The 13,054-nt window shown below is 49.4% G+C and overlaps 1 protein-coding gene across 1 annotated transcript; it reads left to right on the top strand.

Annotated features, from left to right (window-relative positions):
- Positions 1-8,894: 8,894 nt before the first annotated feature.
- GPR61 (G protein-coupled receptor 61) lies at positions 8,895-11,206 on the top strand. Its single transcript, XM_042782092.1, is given in 5 exon segments — positions 8,895-8,936; positions 9,426-9,540; positions 9,543-9,628; positions 9,631-9,816; positions 9,818-11,206. Coding segments are annotated over 5 exon segments (1,818 nt in total).
- Positions 11,207-13,054: the final 1,848 nt, after the last annotated feature.

Genomic DNA, 13,054 nt, shown 5'->3' with positions numbered 1-13,054 from the left:
TATTTGTTTCATTTTTGTATCCTTTGCTCTTACCTCTTGCATAGAGCTTTGCATGTAGTAGGTGCTCAGTAAACATTTCTTGAATTGAATGAAATGAGGCTGGGTAGAGAGAGGGTGGATCCTGCAGTCTGGCTGCTGGGAGCTGAAGAGGGTGGGGATGGGGTGCTCTGAGACTCCAGAAGACTATAGGAGCATGCTCAGAGTCAGGAGGCAAGAACCTGCACAGAGAAGTATGGGGGAACCTGGGCCACCTCAGAACTGTGCCATGGAGTAGACTTTGCTGAAGAGAACAGGCCGCTGGGCCAGCTTTGGAGATGTGATGGGTTGAGGAAAGATTCTAGGTGTTGGTAGAGAATTCCAAGTTGGCCCCAGCACCAAGTCTGACAGATCCAACTCTGCATCTTTAGTAACAGGCAGAAGATGGAAAAGAATTTGGAAGCTTGGTCTCTGGTCACTTCTTTTTCACCCTCCAGCTGTGCAGCCTTGGACAAGTTGCTTCCCCTCTCTGGGCCTATTCATCTATAAAATAAAGAGCTAGCCACCTAACCTCCAATGACCCTTTCAGCTCTGCTGTTCTGACTCCACGTCAAGAGCTTCTTGCAGAGGGAAGCTGAGCAGTGGGGAGCTGTCTACGCCCAGACCTAAAGTTCCTGGAATGACTCTATCTAGGTTCTAGGCAGTGTTTCCCAGAGAAGGGGACAAGCCATTGAGAAGGAGGCAACATGGCAGAGGCAAGCTATGGTCTGGCTTGAAGGGTGTGGAGGTGGAAGGAGAAAGGGGTAGTCAATACTCCCAGCATGACCTTGTAAAGTACCAAGTTATTAGGCCCCAGGGCATGGCTTTTAATGACTCCCCTTTCCTTTGCTGTGCTACCCTGTCTTCTTCCTGGCCTCACTCCCTGTCTGTAGCTATAGATTTAGGATGTGAATCCTAGCTGCTCAACTGTGTGACTCTGAGAAAGTCACTTAACCTCTCTGAGTCTCAGTTTTCACATCTGTAAATGGAGTTATTGAAAAAGTGTGAAGCAAGTTGTGGAAGTGTCCAATACTATGTCTACTGTTGGATCTCCCTTCTTGAGTCCAGAGAAGGATGACTGGTACAGATTGCCCCACAGGCCACAGGGCTAATAGTTGATGTTGCTTTGCCAGTACACTGGGGGCCAGGTACACAGAGGAACCTTGGACCATTGAAGTGTTGGATGGGAAGACTAGCCATTGCCGAGCAGTCCCTGGTTGCTAGGGAGGAAGCCCACTCAGCCTGTAGACCTATTTATTGTTATCAAAGACCCAGCAGCTGTCTGGGAATTTTTCTTTGGGGGTCCAGCACTGAGCCCAGTTGATGGATGGGGTGGGGGCCCACGTGGAGGAAGTCCTCAGTCCAGAGCAGGCCTGGCCTGTACATGCACTGTGGGTGTCCCTGCCTCTCTTTTCAGCCTGGTTCATCCGAGGCCCCCAGTTTCTAATCTGGTTGGGAAGGATTTATTTTTGGGTCCCTGTAACCTAGCAATGGGCTCACATGACCAGTGGCAGCTGCAGACTGAATATACTGTTGGATCTTGGTTCCTGGCAGGGGGTGTGGGCCAGACTGTGGGAGAATAAAGAATGGAAAGGCTCTCACCTCTGCTTGTCTCCGCCTCCATCCTCCGTCCCTCAGCCTGGCTCCCAGATGGTGGGCAGGGGGAGGTGGGCGCCCAAGGGACAGGCTTGGCTGATGCTGGAGTGGGGGCTCTGGACAGCCTGGAGCTGAGCTTTGGTGGGAGGTCCTAGCTGTGAGCTGCTCTCTGATGGGGAGGTGGGTGTACATGTAGTCGGAGAAGGAGGGAGGATGCGATGCTGCCCTCCTAGGGGATAGATGGGCCAAACTGGGAGCGGACAGCTGAGGAGGAGGCCTATAGAGTGGGATCTCAGAGGCACCCTGGTTGATGCTGGAGTTCCCACATTCGGGGTCCTTCCCTTTGTTCCCTGCTAAATTGTTAATATTCCTGGGAGAGATAATACATTAAGCTGCTATCTGTGCAAATAGATTTATCAGCCACTTTTCTGAGAGTAGGTTTTGACAGAAGGTGGAGAAAGCATAGACAGAGGGCAGTGGGTATCAACAAGCAGGCAAGGGGTTTTAGGAAGGGCTGTGGAAGCATGAAATCATTCAGCAGACATTTATGGAGTAAGTGGATGGGTGAACGAAAGATCAACTTAGCTGGCTTGTAGGTCTCATCCTAGGGCAGGAAAAAGTGAGTGGGTGGAGTGGACATAACCTTGTCAAGAGGGGCTGCTGGTCAAATGCAGGGAAGGAATAGAGGCAGGGCTGCACCAAGGAGCAAGTCTGGGGTAGAGAATTAGTTCTAAGCAGCAAGGGTCCCATTTTGTGACACTGAGGAGAGGGGTGCTGCTGCTAGGAGGTGGGCTGGGCCTCACCCTACAACAAGAGGCCCCTCCTGGGTGTGTATGCAGCACTGAGGGGCCCTGGATCTCTGACGTGGTTTATGGGACTACACCCAGTTTCTCCACCTTTGTCTTCCCACCTTTTCCATTGTGCAAAGCTCAGAAAGTAGGGATTGGCAGGGTGTAGTGACATAGTGCTTAAGGCATTTAACTGCTAACCAGAAGGCTGGTAGCTCAAACCCACCAGCCACTCCTCAGAAGGAAGGTTGAGCAATCTACTTCCATAGAGATAATGCCTAGGAAACCCAAGGAGGGTCACTATGAGTTGAATCTGACTTGATGACAGTGTTTTTTTTTGTTTTGTTTTGTTTTTTTAAGTGGAGAAATCCTGATTGAGATAATTTAATGAGATACAGCATATAAAGTGCCTCCCAAGAGTGGATTCTCGAGACCTAGTAGATATTGTCCAAGCCGGGAGAGGCAGTGCCCCCACTCCCTCTCCTGAGCCAAGATGGCTTTCAGAAATTGAGAGGATGTTCTAGGGTCCTCCGCCTCCTTAGTGCCACCTTCCTCAATGACTCTCTTGAAGGGGCTCAGGGCCTGCAGACCTCTCCCATTGGCTGTGTCAGCACTGACCTGTCTGCTATAAAAGCCCCTTGGTTGTGATGTCCCACAGCACCATGCAATGCTAGAGCTCAAAGGAACCCTGGGAATTATCTTCCCTATAGACTGTTTGAACAGATAAGAATACCAAAGCCATAAACAAGAAGTGACTTTCCCAAGATCACACAGCTAGTAAAACACCGTTTTGGCCAGTCATGGTACTTCCCTAGCTTCCTCAAGACTAAGAAGCAGACTGTCCGTATTGTAGGCTCCCCATCTATTACATTATATTAGCTGAGGAGTAAAGAATTTTGCTCATTTTAGCGATATAAAAACAAAGGCATAGATGGTCAATCCACATGTCAAGAAGTTCTTCCCATGAACCAGTGCAGCGCAGCCAAACTAGAAGCAAGGTTTTCAGACTCCTCACCCAGTGCTCTTTGTAGAATCCTGTTCCATGTGAGCCCAATTCTGCTCTGGTTCTTTCTGAATTCCTTGGAAGGGGTTAGGTCAGTCTGGGCTGGGCCCCTGCAGGAAGGATGTGGGTATCAAGAAAGGGCAAGCTTTATCTGATCCCAGAGAGTTGACTGGTCCCTAGATTATCTTGCCAACAAAACAGCATAAGGTTTGATTAAAATCACTGGACTGCCTATGGGTTTTTAATTTGACATCTCCATTTGATTCCCCTGTACTTGTTGTTGTGTGCCGTCGAGTCAGACCCAACGCATAACGACCCCTCCTTGGGTTTCCGAGGCAGTATCACTACAGAAGTAGATTGTCCCATCTTCCTTCCAAGGAGTGGCTGGTGGGTTTGAACCGCCAGCCTTCTGGTCAGCAGTCAAGTGCCTTAGGCACTATGCTACCAGAGCTCCTCCCCTGTACTTAGGTGTATCTAATGTTGTTGTCTGTTTTAAGCTGTTTCCGAGGGCAGGGGTGGAGGGAGCAGAGGCTACGTCTATGGAACTGGCTTTAGGGCTTAAGCCCAGAGCTTCATATTAGGTTGTCAGAGAGGCCTCAGAGATGTGAGGAAGGTGCATATGTTTTGGCTTTAAACAGACCTGGGTTGAAATATCAGCTCTGGCACTTACTAGCTCGCTATGTGGTCTGGTGGAATCACATCACCTCTTGAACTCTAGTTTCCTTATTATAAAATAGGGCAAGTAATGGTTGCCTAATAGAATTGATGTGAGGCAATTGAGGATACTGTATGTAAAGTGCCTGGCACTTGTAAGAGCTCAATAAATGGGGGGCTGGGGATGGTACAGATCACTGCATCAGCTTTGGGCAGGTCAGTGGCCTCTGTTGTTGACCTGAGGCACAGGGCACCAACTTACCCCCTCTGAGTTCTCTGGAGATTCATTATTCTCATGGCTTTTTGGTTGATAAACAATTGTGTGGTAAACAATTCCAGAACTCCTTTTCTTCTTCTTCTTTTTTTTTTTTTTGGAGACCAAAGGCATTCCTGGGTAGGTAAGTCTTAGGGCTGAAGACTCTAGTCTGAGAATCATGCCTGAAGTACGAATGTAGGCTCAAGGCTCTGCCTCCTGGAGCTATGTGGTTTTGAGGAATCTCTCTGCCTCTCCCACCAAAAACCAATCTCACTGCCATCAAGTCAATTTCCAACTCACAGCGGTTGGAAGTAGATTGCTCCATCTTCCTTCCATGGAGCAGATGGTGGTTTGAACCACCAACCTTCTGGTTAGCAGTCAAAGGCTTTAGGCACTGTGCTACTAGAGCTCCTTTCACCTCCACAGGACTCAGAAATGTGGATGCCTTGGATTGCAGGATGCTCACACTCTACAATGTTGTGATCTCATCTACGGGGGAAGCAGCCATGAAGGTTGCCCATTCCCAGAGGAACTGATGTTGTATTCACAGCTAGTGGGAGGCTATGCTCTTTCATCTCACCTTCAAAGGTGGAAGTGTGTGGGGGTGTCTGGTTTTGATAGAGGAGGCCCATCACATAGCCTTGGACCCTCCAAGGATGATCTCCCCTGCTCTGTCCAGTACCAAATCCAGACCAATCTGCACCTTCCTGGTGACCTGGCTCCCATTCGGCCTTTAGGGACAGTGTTGCAGTGTTGCCAAAGGGTGGCTCAGTGGGATATTACATCCCTCCATCGCCACCAGCCCCCACATATAAACATACAATCCAAGAAAATAATAATAATGTGCTTTTTAGGGGGGTGGGAGGTGCAAAGGTAGAGTCAAGACAAGTCCTTTAGTTCCATTTTAAATCCATCTGCCACTCCTAAACCTATCCTCTATATACATTCAGCAGCCGTCCAAAGAGCCAAATTTTGGACCATCCCTTGGAGCCTCAGCCTCTGCCAAGCCTAATCCTGGAGCCCTGTGTCAGCACTGACCTGTCTGCTACAAGAGCCCCTTAGTTGCCATGTCCCACAGCACCATGCAATGGCAGAGCTCGAAGGAACCCTGGGAATTATTTTCCCTATGGACTGCTCTGGTAGCGTAGTGCCTAAGCCACTTGACTGCTAACCAGAAGGCTGGTGGTTCAAACCTACCAGCCACTCCTCGGAAGGAAGGTTGGGCAATCTACTTCCATAGTGATACCACCTCAGAAACCCAAGGAGAGGTCGCTATGAGTTGGGTCCAACTCGACAACACATAACAATAACATGTACTGTTTGAACAGATAAGAAAACCAAGGCCAGAAACAAGAAGTGACTTTCCCAAGATCACACAGCTAGTTAGTACCAACACCAGGCCCTGAACCTGCATTTTCTAATGCTGAGTGTTCTTTTTACTTCATCAGGCTGGCCAGGAGGGTCCTCCCTTCCCACCATCACCTGGCCTCACTGGACTTTTGAGATACCACTCTAGCAACCTAAGGAAAGTAAGAAAGGCTGTGCCCACTTCTGGGTGTCTTGCCTGGGGTACTAGTGCCTGGTTCTCTGCTCCAGAAGTGGTTCCAAAGGGCTGGGTGGGAAGTAGGAGGCCATTAGGACCCAGAAGCTCTCGAAGCATCCAGCCCTGCCTGCTGCCTCTCACCGCTCACTGCAGTGGTTCAGGCTTCAGCAGCCTTGGAGAAGCATCAGCTGAGAGGAGCTATCACATGGGAACCGGGAGCTGCTCAGCAAAGGTAGGAGTTGTCAGCTAGGCCAGGAATGAGGACCAGACCCAAGGCCTGGTGTTGAATGCTGAGGTACCCTATAGAGGGGTAGTTTTGCATGCCAAAGACCAGCCCATCACACCTTATGGTGGGCAGTTTTGTCAGTGCATGGGCTCCCAGGTATCCCAGAGGCAGTACTGGGGTGTAGGCATCTCTGAAGCCTGGAGATGGGGGGAGGTGATCCCCTGCCAGCAGAAGTACCCATATCCTGCAGACAGACAGGTTCTCCATCTATCTTGCTCTGTGTCATAGGGATGGGTCTCTTACATCCTAGGAATGGGTTCTTTGGCATCCAGGCCAATGGGCAACTCTGTCCTGGGCGTGGGCAACTCTCCTGGGAAGAGGTGTTGTAGCTTGTTAGGCAGGCATCATTCAGGGCTTAGGAGAGGCATGCTCTTGTCTGAAGGAAAAGCCGGGCTTGGGTCCTTGGGACAGATGCTCTATATCTGGAAAACAGGTGCATGTGAATCCCATCGACACCCTTGTGGCCTTGAGCTGAGCACTTATGTACTCTGGGGCAAGCCCGTCTTGCACCCTGAAACCAAGATATTTGTAACTTGACCATGTCTCTGCTAGAGGCCTAGCCCTCAGCCCTATGATGGCAAAGCCAGGTACTAAGTGTGGGAGAGGGTAGTTGGGAGGAAGCAGTGGGGGGATGGGAGCATCTGTTGGGTAGAAGACATGATGATGAGCTGGAGGAGGCTCCCTGGGTTCTCCCCTATGACACCGTTACACCATGGCCCTCCCCTCCATAACCACAGTCCATCAGTGAGGACTGAGAAGCCTGCTATATTGTTCTCTCTATTAGGAGGTTAATTGGAATTTTGGAATTTAGGTGTCAGTGTGGATACTAACAAGATACTGGCTAGACTGAGGGGGCTATGAAAACGAGAACTGTCCAATACCTTCTTGCCTAGGCTCCATCATGGCTGCACGACACCTCTTCATCTCCACGTGGGAACCATGTCTGCTTCCCTCGGTCTGGGACCCTGCTTGGGCCCTGCTACATCAAGCTCTTTGATGTCCATCCAGACATGGTGGCCCTCTCTCTCCTCTTGAGCTGGGCAGTGCTGGTGACAACAGCTACCAGGGCCTCAGAGCCACATCTTCTGGGCTCCACTCACAGGTGGAAGAGATGGGTAAATTGTGGCATGGGGAATTAGGGGCAAGAATGTTGCCCCTGGTATTTCTTTCTGGCATTTTTCCTGGTAGACTGTACTATGAGAAGCTGATGTATCCACTTCTGGACCCTTTCTTCTTCTCTTTAGACTCAGGGTCTATATGGCCATTTTAACTGTGAAATGAGTTTCTATTCTCCCTGGAGAGAGGCATATCTCCCAAACTTAGGGCTGTCTTGAGTCCTGGAGCCTGGGTTACCCTTTCCAGAAGAAAGTCCCCTGGCTGGCACATAGCTGAATAACTGAATTTTCTTGGAATATATCCTGGGGGCTGGAATTCACCTGATCGATTTGAGTTTGTTTCAATTCACAAAATTGTACTGAGCACCTATTGCATGCATAGCATGCTAGAACATAGACTAGTGCAAAGTTGGTGGTAACACCAAAAACCAGGGATGATTGTACTGAGCAGGGTATGGGACCCATCTGCCCCACATGTCCTCTTTATTACAGTCAGAAATGATGCGTTTTTAAACAGAATAATCACCATGCCTTGTGTGGCCCAGAAACTCACAGAGTTTCATATTTCATCAAATGTTATCATGTGTAGGAACATTAGAGGTCTTCTAGCCCAACACATCCCTCACTCCCACTTCACAGATGAAGAAACTGTGGCCCAGGGAACTTGTGACCTGTCTAGAGAAAGGCCTATAATTTGCATACCTTTTTAAGGTATGCAAATATATATATAGTATATAACTATATATACTTAGGGAGACTTAACTGCAGGAGCAGAATATGGAAATGAAATAATATTTTAAGTTACATTGGGTACCTTATTTCGATTACCATATTTTTCACATATAATGCACCCATGGAAATAGAGTGCACATGTTGCAGCACAAATAGCACACACAGGAAGCTACTGCTTGAGGGGCTTGTGTGGTTTGAAAATGTCATATAACGTGCATGTCATTTGCATAAAAATGCAAACTCAGCATGGATAATGAGATACCCCAGAGTCATCTCAGCTTAGGAGAAATGAGAGGTGCTGAAACTCCTTTCTCCCAATTCCTTTCAGTTTTTTTCTCTGCTTTCTGCTTACCCACTTCCAGGATAGCAGTCATCTGCCCACTCTCACACGTACTCACTCTCTTACATAGATGCCTACTCCCCCTCTCCTTGCTCTGTGGTTGTGGTAACACAGCCTCCTGCTCCATCTCTCTCCAGGAGTAAGAAGGCTTTGGGCAAAGATCCTCCAAAGACCAGAGACCTGGGGAGCTGGGGAGCAGGAAGCTGAGAGCACTCCTCTCTTACCTGAAGGGGCACAGTGGCTGGGAGAAGTTTGTGAGTGGGTGGAGAAGGGTAATTTTAAAGTGGCTTCTGCCCTTCTGCCTGTGGGACAGTAGAGGTTGGAGGAATTGGCCTCCCAGATAACTTCCAACTGGGATATTTTGTTTTCTGTCCTTCTCTACGTGCCAGCAGTCCAAAGTGGCAGCCCTTTGTGCTTGGTAGTGGGGGAGAGGTTGTGTCAGAGAAGGCTAAAGGACCCTTTGCAGGTGATCTCTCCCAGTGGTAGCCCTAGAGCAATGAAAGACATCTTTAGAGTCGGTTCAAATTCAACAATATTTATGGAGTGTCTATTACATTCCAGCCACAATGGAGGGCAGCTTCACGCCCAGCATGGCACAAAGGGCAAGAGTATTGGTCCTGGAGCCAGATTGCCTGGGTGTATGCCCAGACCTTGCCACTTACTAGCTGTGTGCCCTTGGGTAAGTTCATAACTTCTCTACATCTGTCTGATCACTTGTAAAATGGAGATAAGAATAATATTTATCTCATAGGGTTGCTGTGAGAATGTTAATATATGTAGAGTGTTTAGCAAGCACCATATACACATTACTGCTTATTATTACAATTACTATTATTAATAGAACTCACAGGATTCTCCAAACACAGTTGTGAAGTAGGTATTGTTCCCTTCATTTTACAGATCCCTTTGTGAGGAAACTGAAGTTGAGAAGAGTCACAGAGTTAGTCATTCCCAGACCTGGGGCTAGAAACCAAATGTTGTGCTCCTTGGGTTCAAGAACAGCCGCTGCAGTTCTGAGGAGACAAGAAATCAGGAAATTTACATAAACTACTGAAAACGCAGCCACTATCTCAGAACTCAGGAGAACCCTGGGGAAGGGAGACAAAAGATTGAGAAATCCCTGGATAACAGTCCTTGAAAGGGGGGAAGGGCATGGAGGACAGAAGAAAAGAACTGGAAAAGAAGTCAGAGACCACTCAGAAGGTGGAGCGCTGAGGGAAGGGGCTCCCATATCAATCATGTCTCCTGCTTCTTTGCAGGCACCTAGCCAGACCCCAGAGCCACCTCTGGCCAGAAAGGGAAAATGAACTCCTGAGCCTTCAGCTGCCTGGCCTGGCGCTCTGTGTCTGGAAGAGCCCAGCCAGGCAGGCTGGCCATAAGAGCCTGCCAGAGAGGCTCCAGCAGGAGGTGCCCACCACGAACTTGGGAAGCCTGGGCCTGGGCTCGCCATCCCAGGGTCGCTGGACTAGGATGGGGGATGGGCCTGTGACAGGAGGTGCCCTGGGTGTCCTCTTTCGGCCCCATGGAGTCCTCACCCATCCCCCAGTCATCAGGGAACTCTTCCAATTTGGGGAGGGTCCCTCAAACCCCAGGCCCCTCTACGGCCAGTGGAGTCCCAGAGGTGGGACTGAGGGATGTGGCTTCAGAATCCGTGGCCCTCTTCTTCATGCTCCTGCTGGATCTGACCGCTGTGGCTGGCAACGGCGCTGTGATGGCTGTAATTGCTAAGACGCCTGCTCTCCGAAAATTTGTCTTCGTCTTCCACCTCTGCCTGGTGGACCTACTGGCAGCCCTGACCCTCATGCCTCTAGCCATGCTCTCTAGCTCTGCCCTCTTTGACCATGACCTCTTTGGGGAGGTCGCCTGCCGCCTCTACTTGTTTCTGAGCATGTGCTTTGTCAGCCTGGCCATCCTCTCAGTGTCAGCCATCAATGTGGAGCGCTACTATTACGTGGTCCACCCCATGCGCTACGAAGTGCGCATGACACTGGGGCTGGTGGCTTCTGTGCTGGTGGGCGTGTGGGTGAAGGCCTTGGCCATGGCTTCTGTGCCTGTGTTGGGAAGGGTCTCTTGGGAGGAAGGAGCTCCCAGCATCCCCCCAGGCTGCTCGCTCCAATGGAGTCGCAGTGCCTACTGCCAGCTTTTTGTGGTGGTCTTTGCTGTCCTTTACTTCTTGTTGCCTCTGCTCCTCATCCTCGTGGTCTACTGCAGCATGTTCCGAGTGGCTCGTGTGGCTGCCATGCAGCATGGGCCCCTGCCCACATGGATGGAGACACCCCGGCAACGTTCGGAGTCCCTCAGCAGCCGTTCCACTATGGTCACCAGCTTGGGGGCCCCCCAGACTACCCCGCACCGGACGTTTGGGGGAGGGAAGGCAGCAGTGATCCTCCTGGCTGTGGGGGGTCAGTTCCTGCTCTGTTGGTTGCCCTACTTCTCTTTCCACCTCTACGTTGCCCTGAGTGCTCAGCCCATTTCAACTGGGCAGGTAGAGAGTGTGGTCACCTGGATTGGCTACTTCTGCTTCACTTCCAACCCTTTCTTCTATGGATGTCTCAACCGGCAGATCCGGGGGGAGCTCAGCAAGCAGTTTGTCTGCTTCTTCAAACCAGCTCCAGAGGAAGAACTGAGGCTGCCTAGCCGGGAGGGTTCAATCGAGGAGAACTTCCTGCAGTTCCTTCAGGGAACTGGCTGTCCCACCGAGTCCTGGGTTTCCCGACCCCTTCCCAGCCCCAAGCAGGAACCACCTGCTGTTGACTTTCGAATTCCAGGCCAGATAGCTGAGGAGACTTCTGAGTTCCTAGAGCAGCAACTTACCAGCGACATCATCATGTCGGACAGCTACCTCCATCGTGCCCCCTCACCTCGGCTGGAATCATGAGGGGCTGCTGGACACTCAGAGGGAGATGGAGCTGGGGGCCGGTTATAATTGCAAAGACCACCTTGTGGAATTGCCATTTACAGCTGTCTGGGGCTGGGACTGGGGTCTCTGCACACAGCTTTTGCTTAGCATTTCCTGGGTCAAGAATAGAGTCAACCTGATGGACGTATGACAAGAGCCTTGTACTTGGCTGTGATCCATGACTACTGGGGGAGGGAACCTGGGTATGGTGAGATGGTGACGAGATAAAAGGGTCACAAAGGTGAAATGAAGCCTTTTAACCAGTGACCTTTCCTTTCCATGCCACAGCAAGCAAGGAAACTCTCTAAGGGTAGGAGTTGGAAGATACAGGGCAGTAGGTCAGATTTGGTGTTGTTCTGGGGCCATTTGGGATATTTTAGTTTCCAATATAATTGTCCAGGGCACTAAATGCAAGTTAAGAAAACAACCCATGCCTTCTCATTGCCTTGGTAGATTTAAAACCAAAAAAAAAAACAAATCCATGGCCGTCAAAAAAGTCGATTCTGACTCATAGCAACACTATAGGACACAGTAGAACTGCCCCATTGGGTTTCCAAGTTGTCATCTTTGTGGAAGTAGACTGCCACATCTTTCTCTCATGGAGTGGATGGTGCATCAAACCACTGACTTCTTCAGTAGCAGTCATCATTTAACCACTGTGCCACCACTTTTTGCTAGGTTTAAAAAGAATAAATTATAGCCAAGTGTTTTCATTTGAGTTAATAGATTTTTTTTTTTGTTTCTAGTTTTGTTCCTGAGATTTCCTTAAAGTGAGAGGATGAGCTGGGTATATTTTTTCCTAACACAGTTAGTTATCTGAGTTTGGCCAGAAGCAAAGGGAAGTAGCAGTCAGAGTACATGGAGCAGAAGACAGGAAAGCTGAGAGAGCTGCGGCTCTCTCTCTCCCACTCTTCAGGAGCAGCCCTTCTGCTCGATTTTCCTGTCTCTCCTGCACATGGGTGATCAAGCTTGGGGCTTGATCTCAGCAGAGGCAGCAATAACATAAGATAGATTTTTATCCCTTTTAGAACGAAGAACTGGAAAGATTGGGGGTGGGATGGCTGAGGGCAGGGATTAGCATTTGAATTGTTAAGGTGGCTGGGTACGGAGAGGTCTGATCAATAATATCGATAATCTTTTCCTTCCAGGATTGGCCTCCCTGATCTCTCTCCTCATGGCAGTGACCCACCTTCAGCCCCCTGGACAATCGGGTACAAGAGACTAAGGTTGGGCATGGGAAAGGTGGGGTTTCCATGGTCCACTAAATGCCTCTCTACTCCTATTCATCGCTCTCAAAATTAGCTTCAGTGAAAAAGACTTAAATTTCTCTCCTATTTACAGCCCTGTTGGAGAGAGGGCACAGGAGTTGGGCTCAACTGTTTACTAATTGAGACTGGAGGAACTGTGTTATTTGGTATTGGTGGCCAAGGCATGGACCAAGCAAATTTTCAAGGGAGAGGGAATATTAGCAAAGTAGACAGGACATCCATCTGGGATTACCTGTCTATTCCACTTCCCTCAGTTAAGTCAGGTGACACACAAGAGTCAAGGCAGGACCAGGGAGTGGTGCAGTCTGTATTTGAACAAATGCCTAGCTCATTGAGCATCAAAGGGGAAAATGGGCTGGTGGGAGTGGGATAGTTTCCCCTTTTAACAGCCAATAAATAATTTTATTACAAAATGTTATACTGATATCAACATTGACTCCTTCAGTTCAATTCAGTGCACACTAGTTGAATACCACTATTCTCTGGGGCCCACACAAAGGATGTCTGGTCACTGCTTTCAAGCAGTCCACAGTCCAATGTGATCAGATGCTTTGTATTT

Source organism: Orycteropus afer, unplaced genomic scaffold, assembly GCF_000298275.1.
Source record: "Orycteropus afer afer isolate SDZICR_OR568_19922 unplaced genomic scaffold, OryAfe1.0 scaffold00010, whole genome shotgun sequence".
NCBI classification, from domain to species: Eukaryota; Metazoa; Chordata; class Mammalia; order Tubulidentata; family Orycteropodidae; genus Orycteropus; species Orycteropus afer.
Note: the sequence above shows the minus strand (reverse complement) of the source record. Positions and strands in the feature narration are given on the sequence as shown.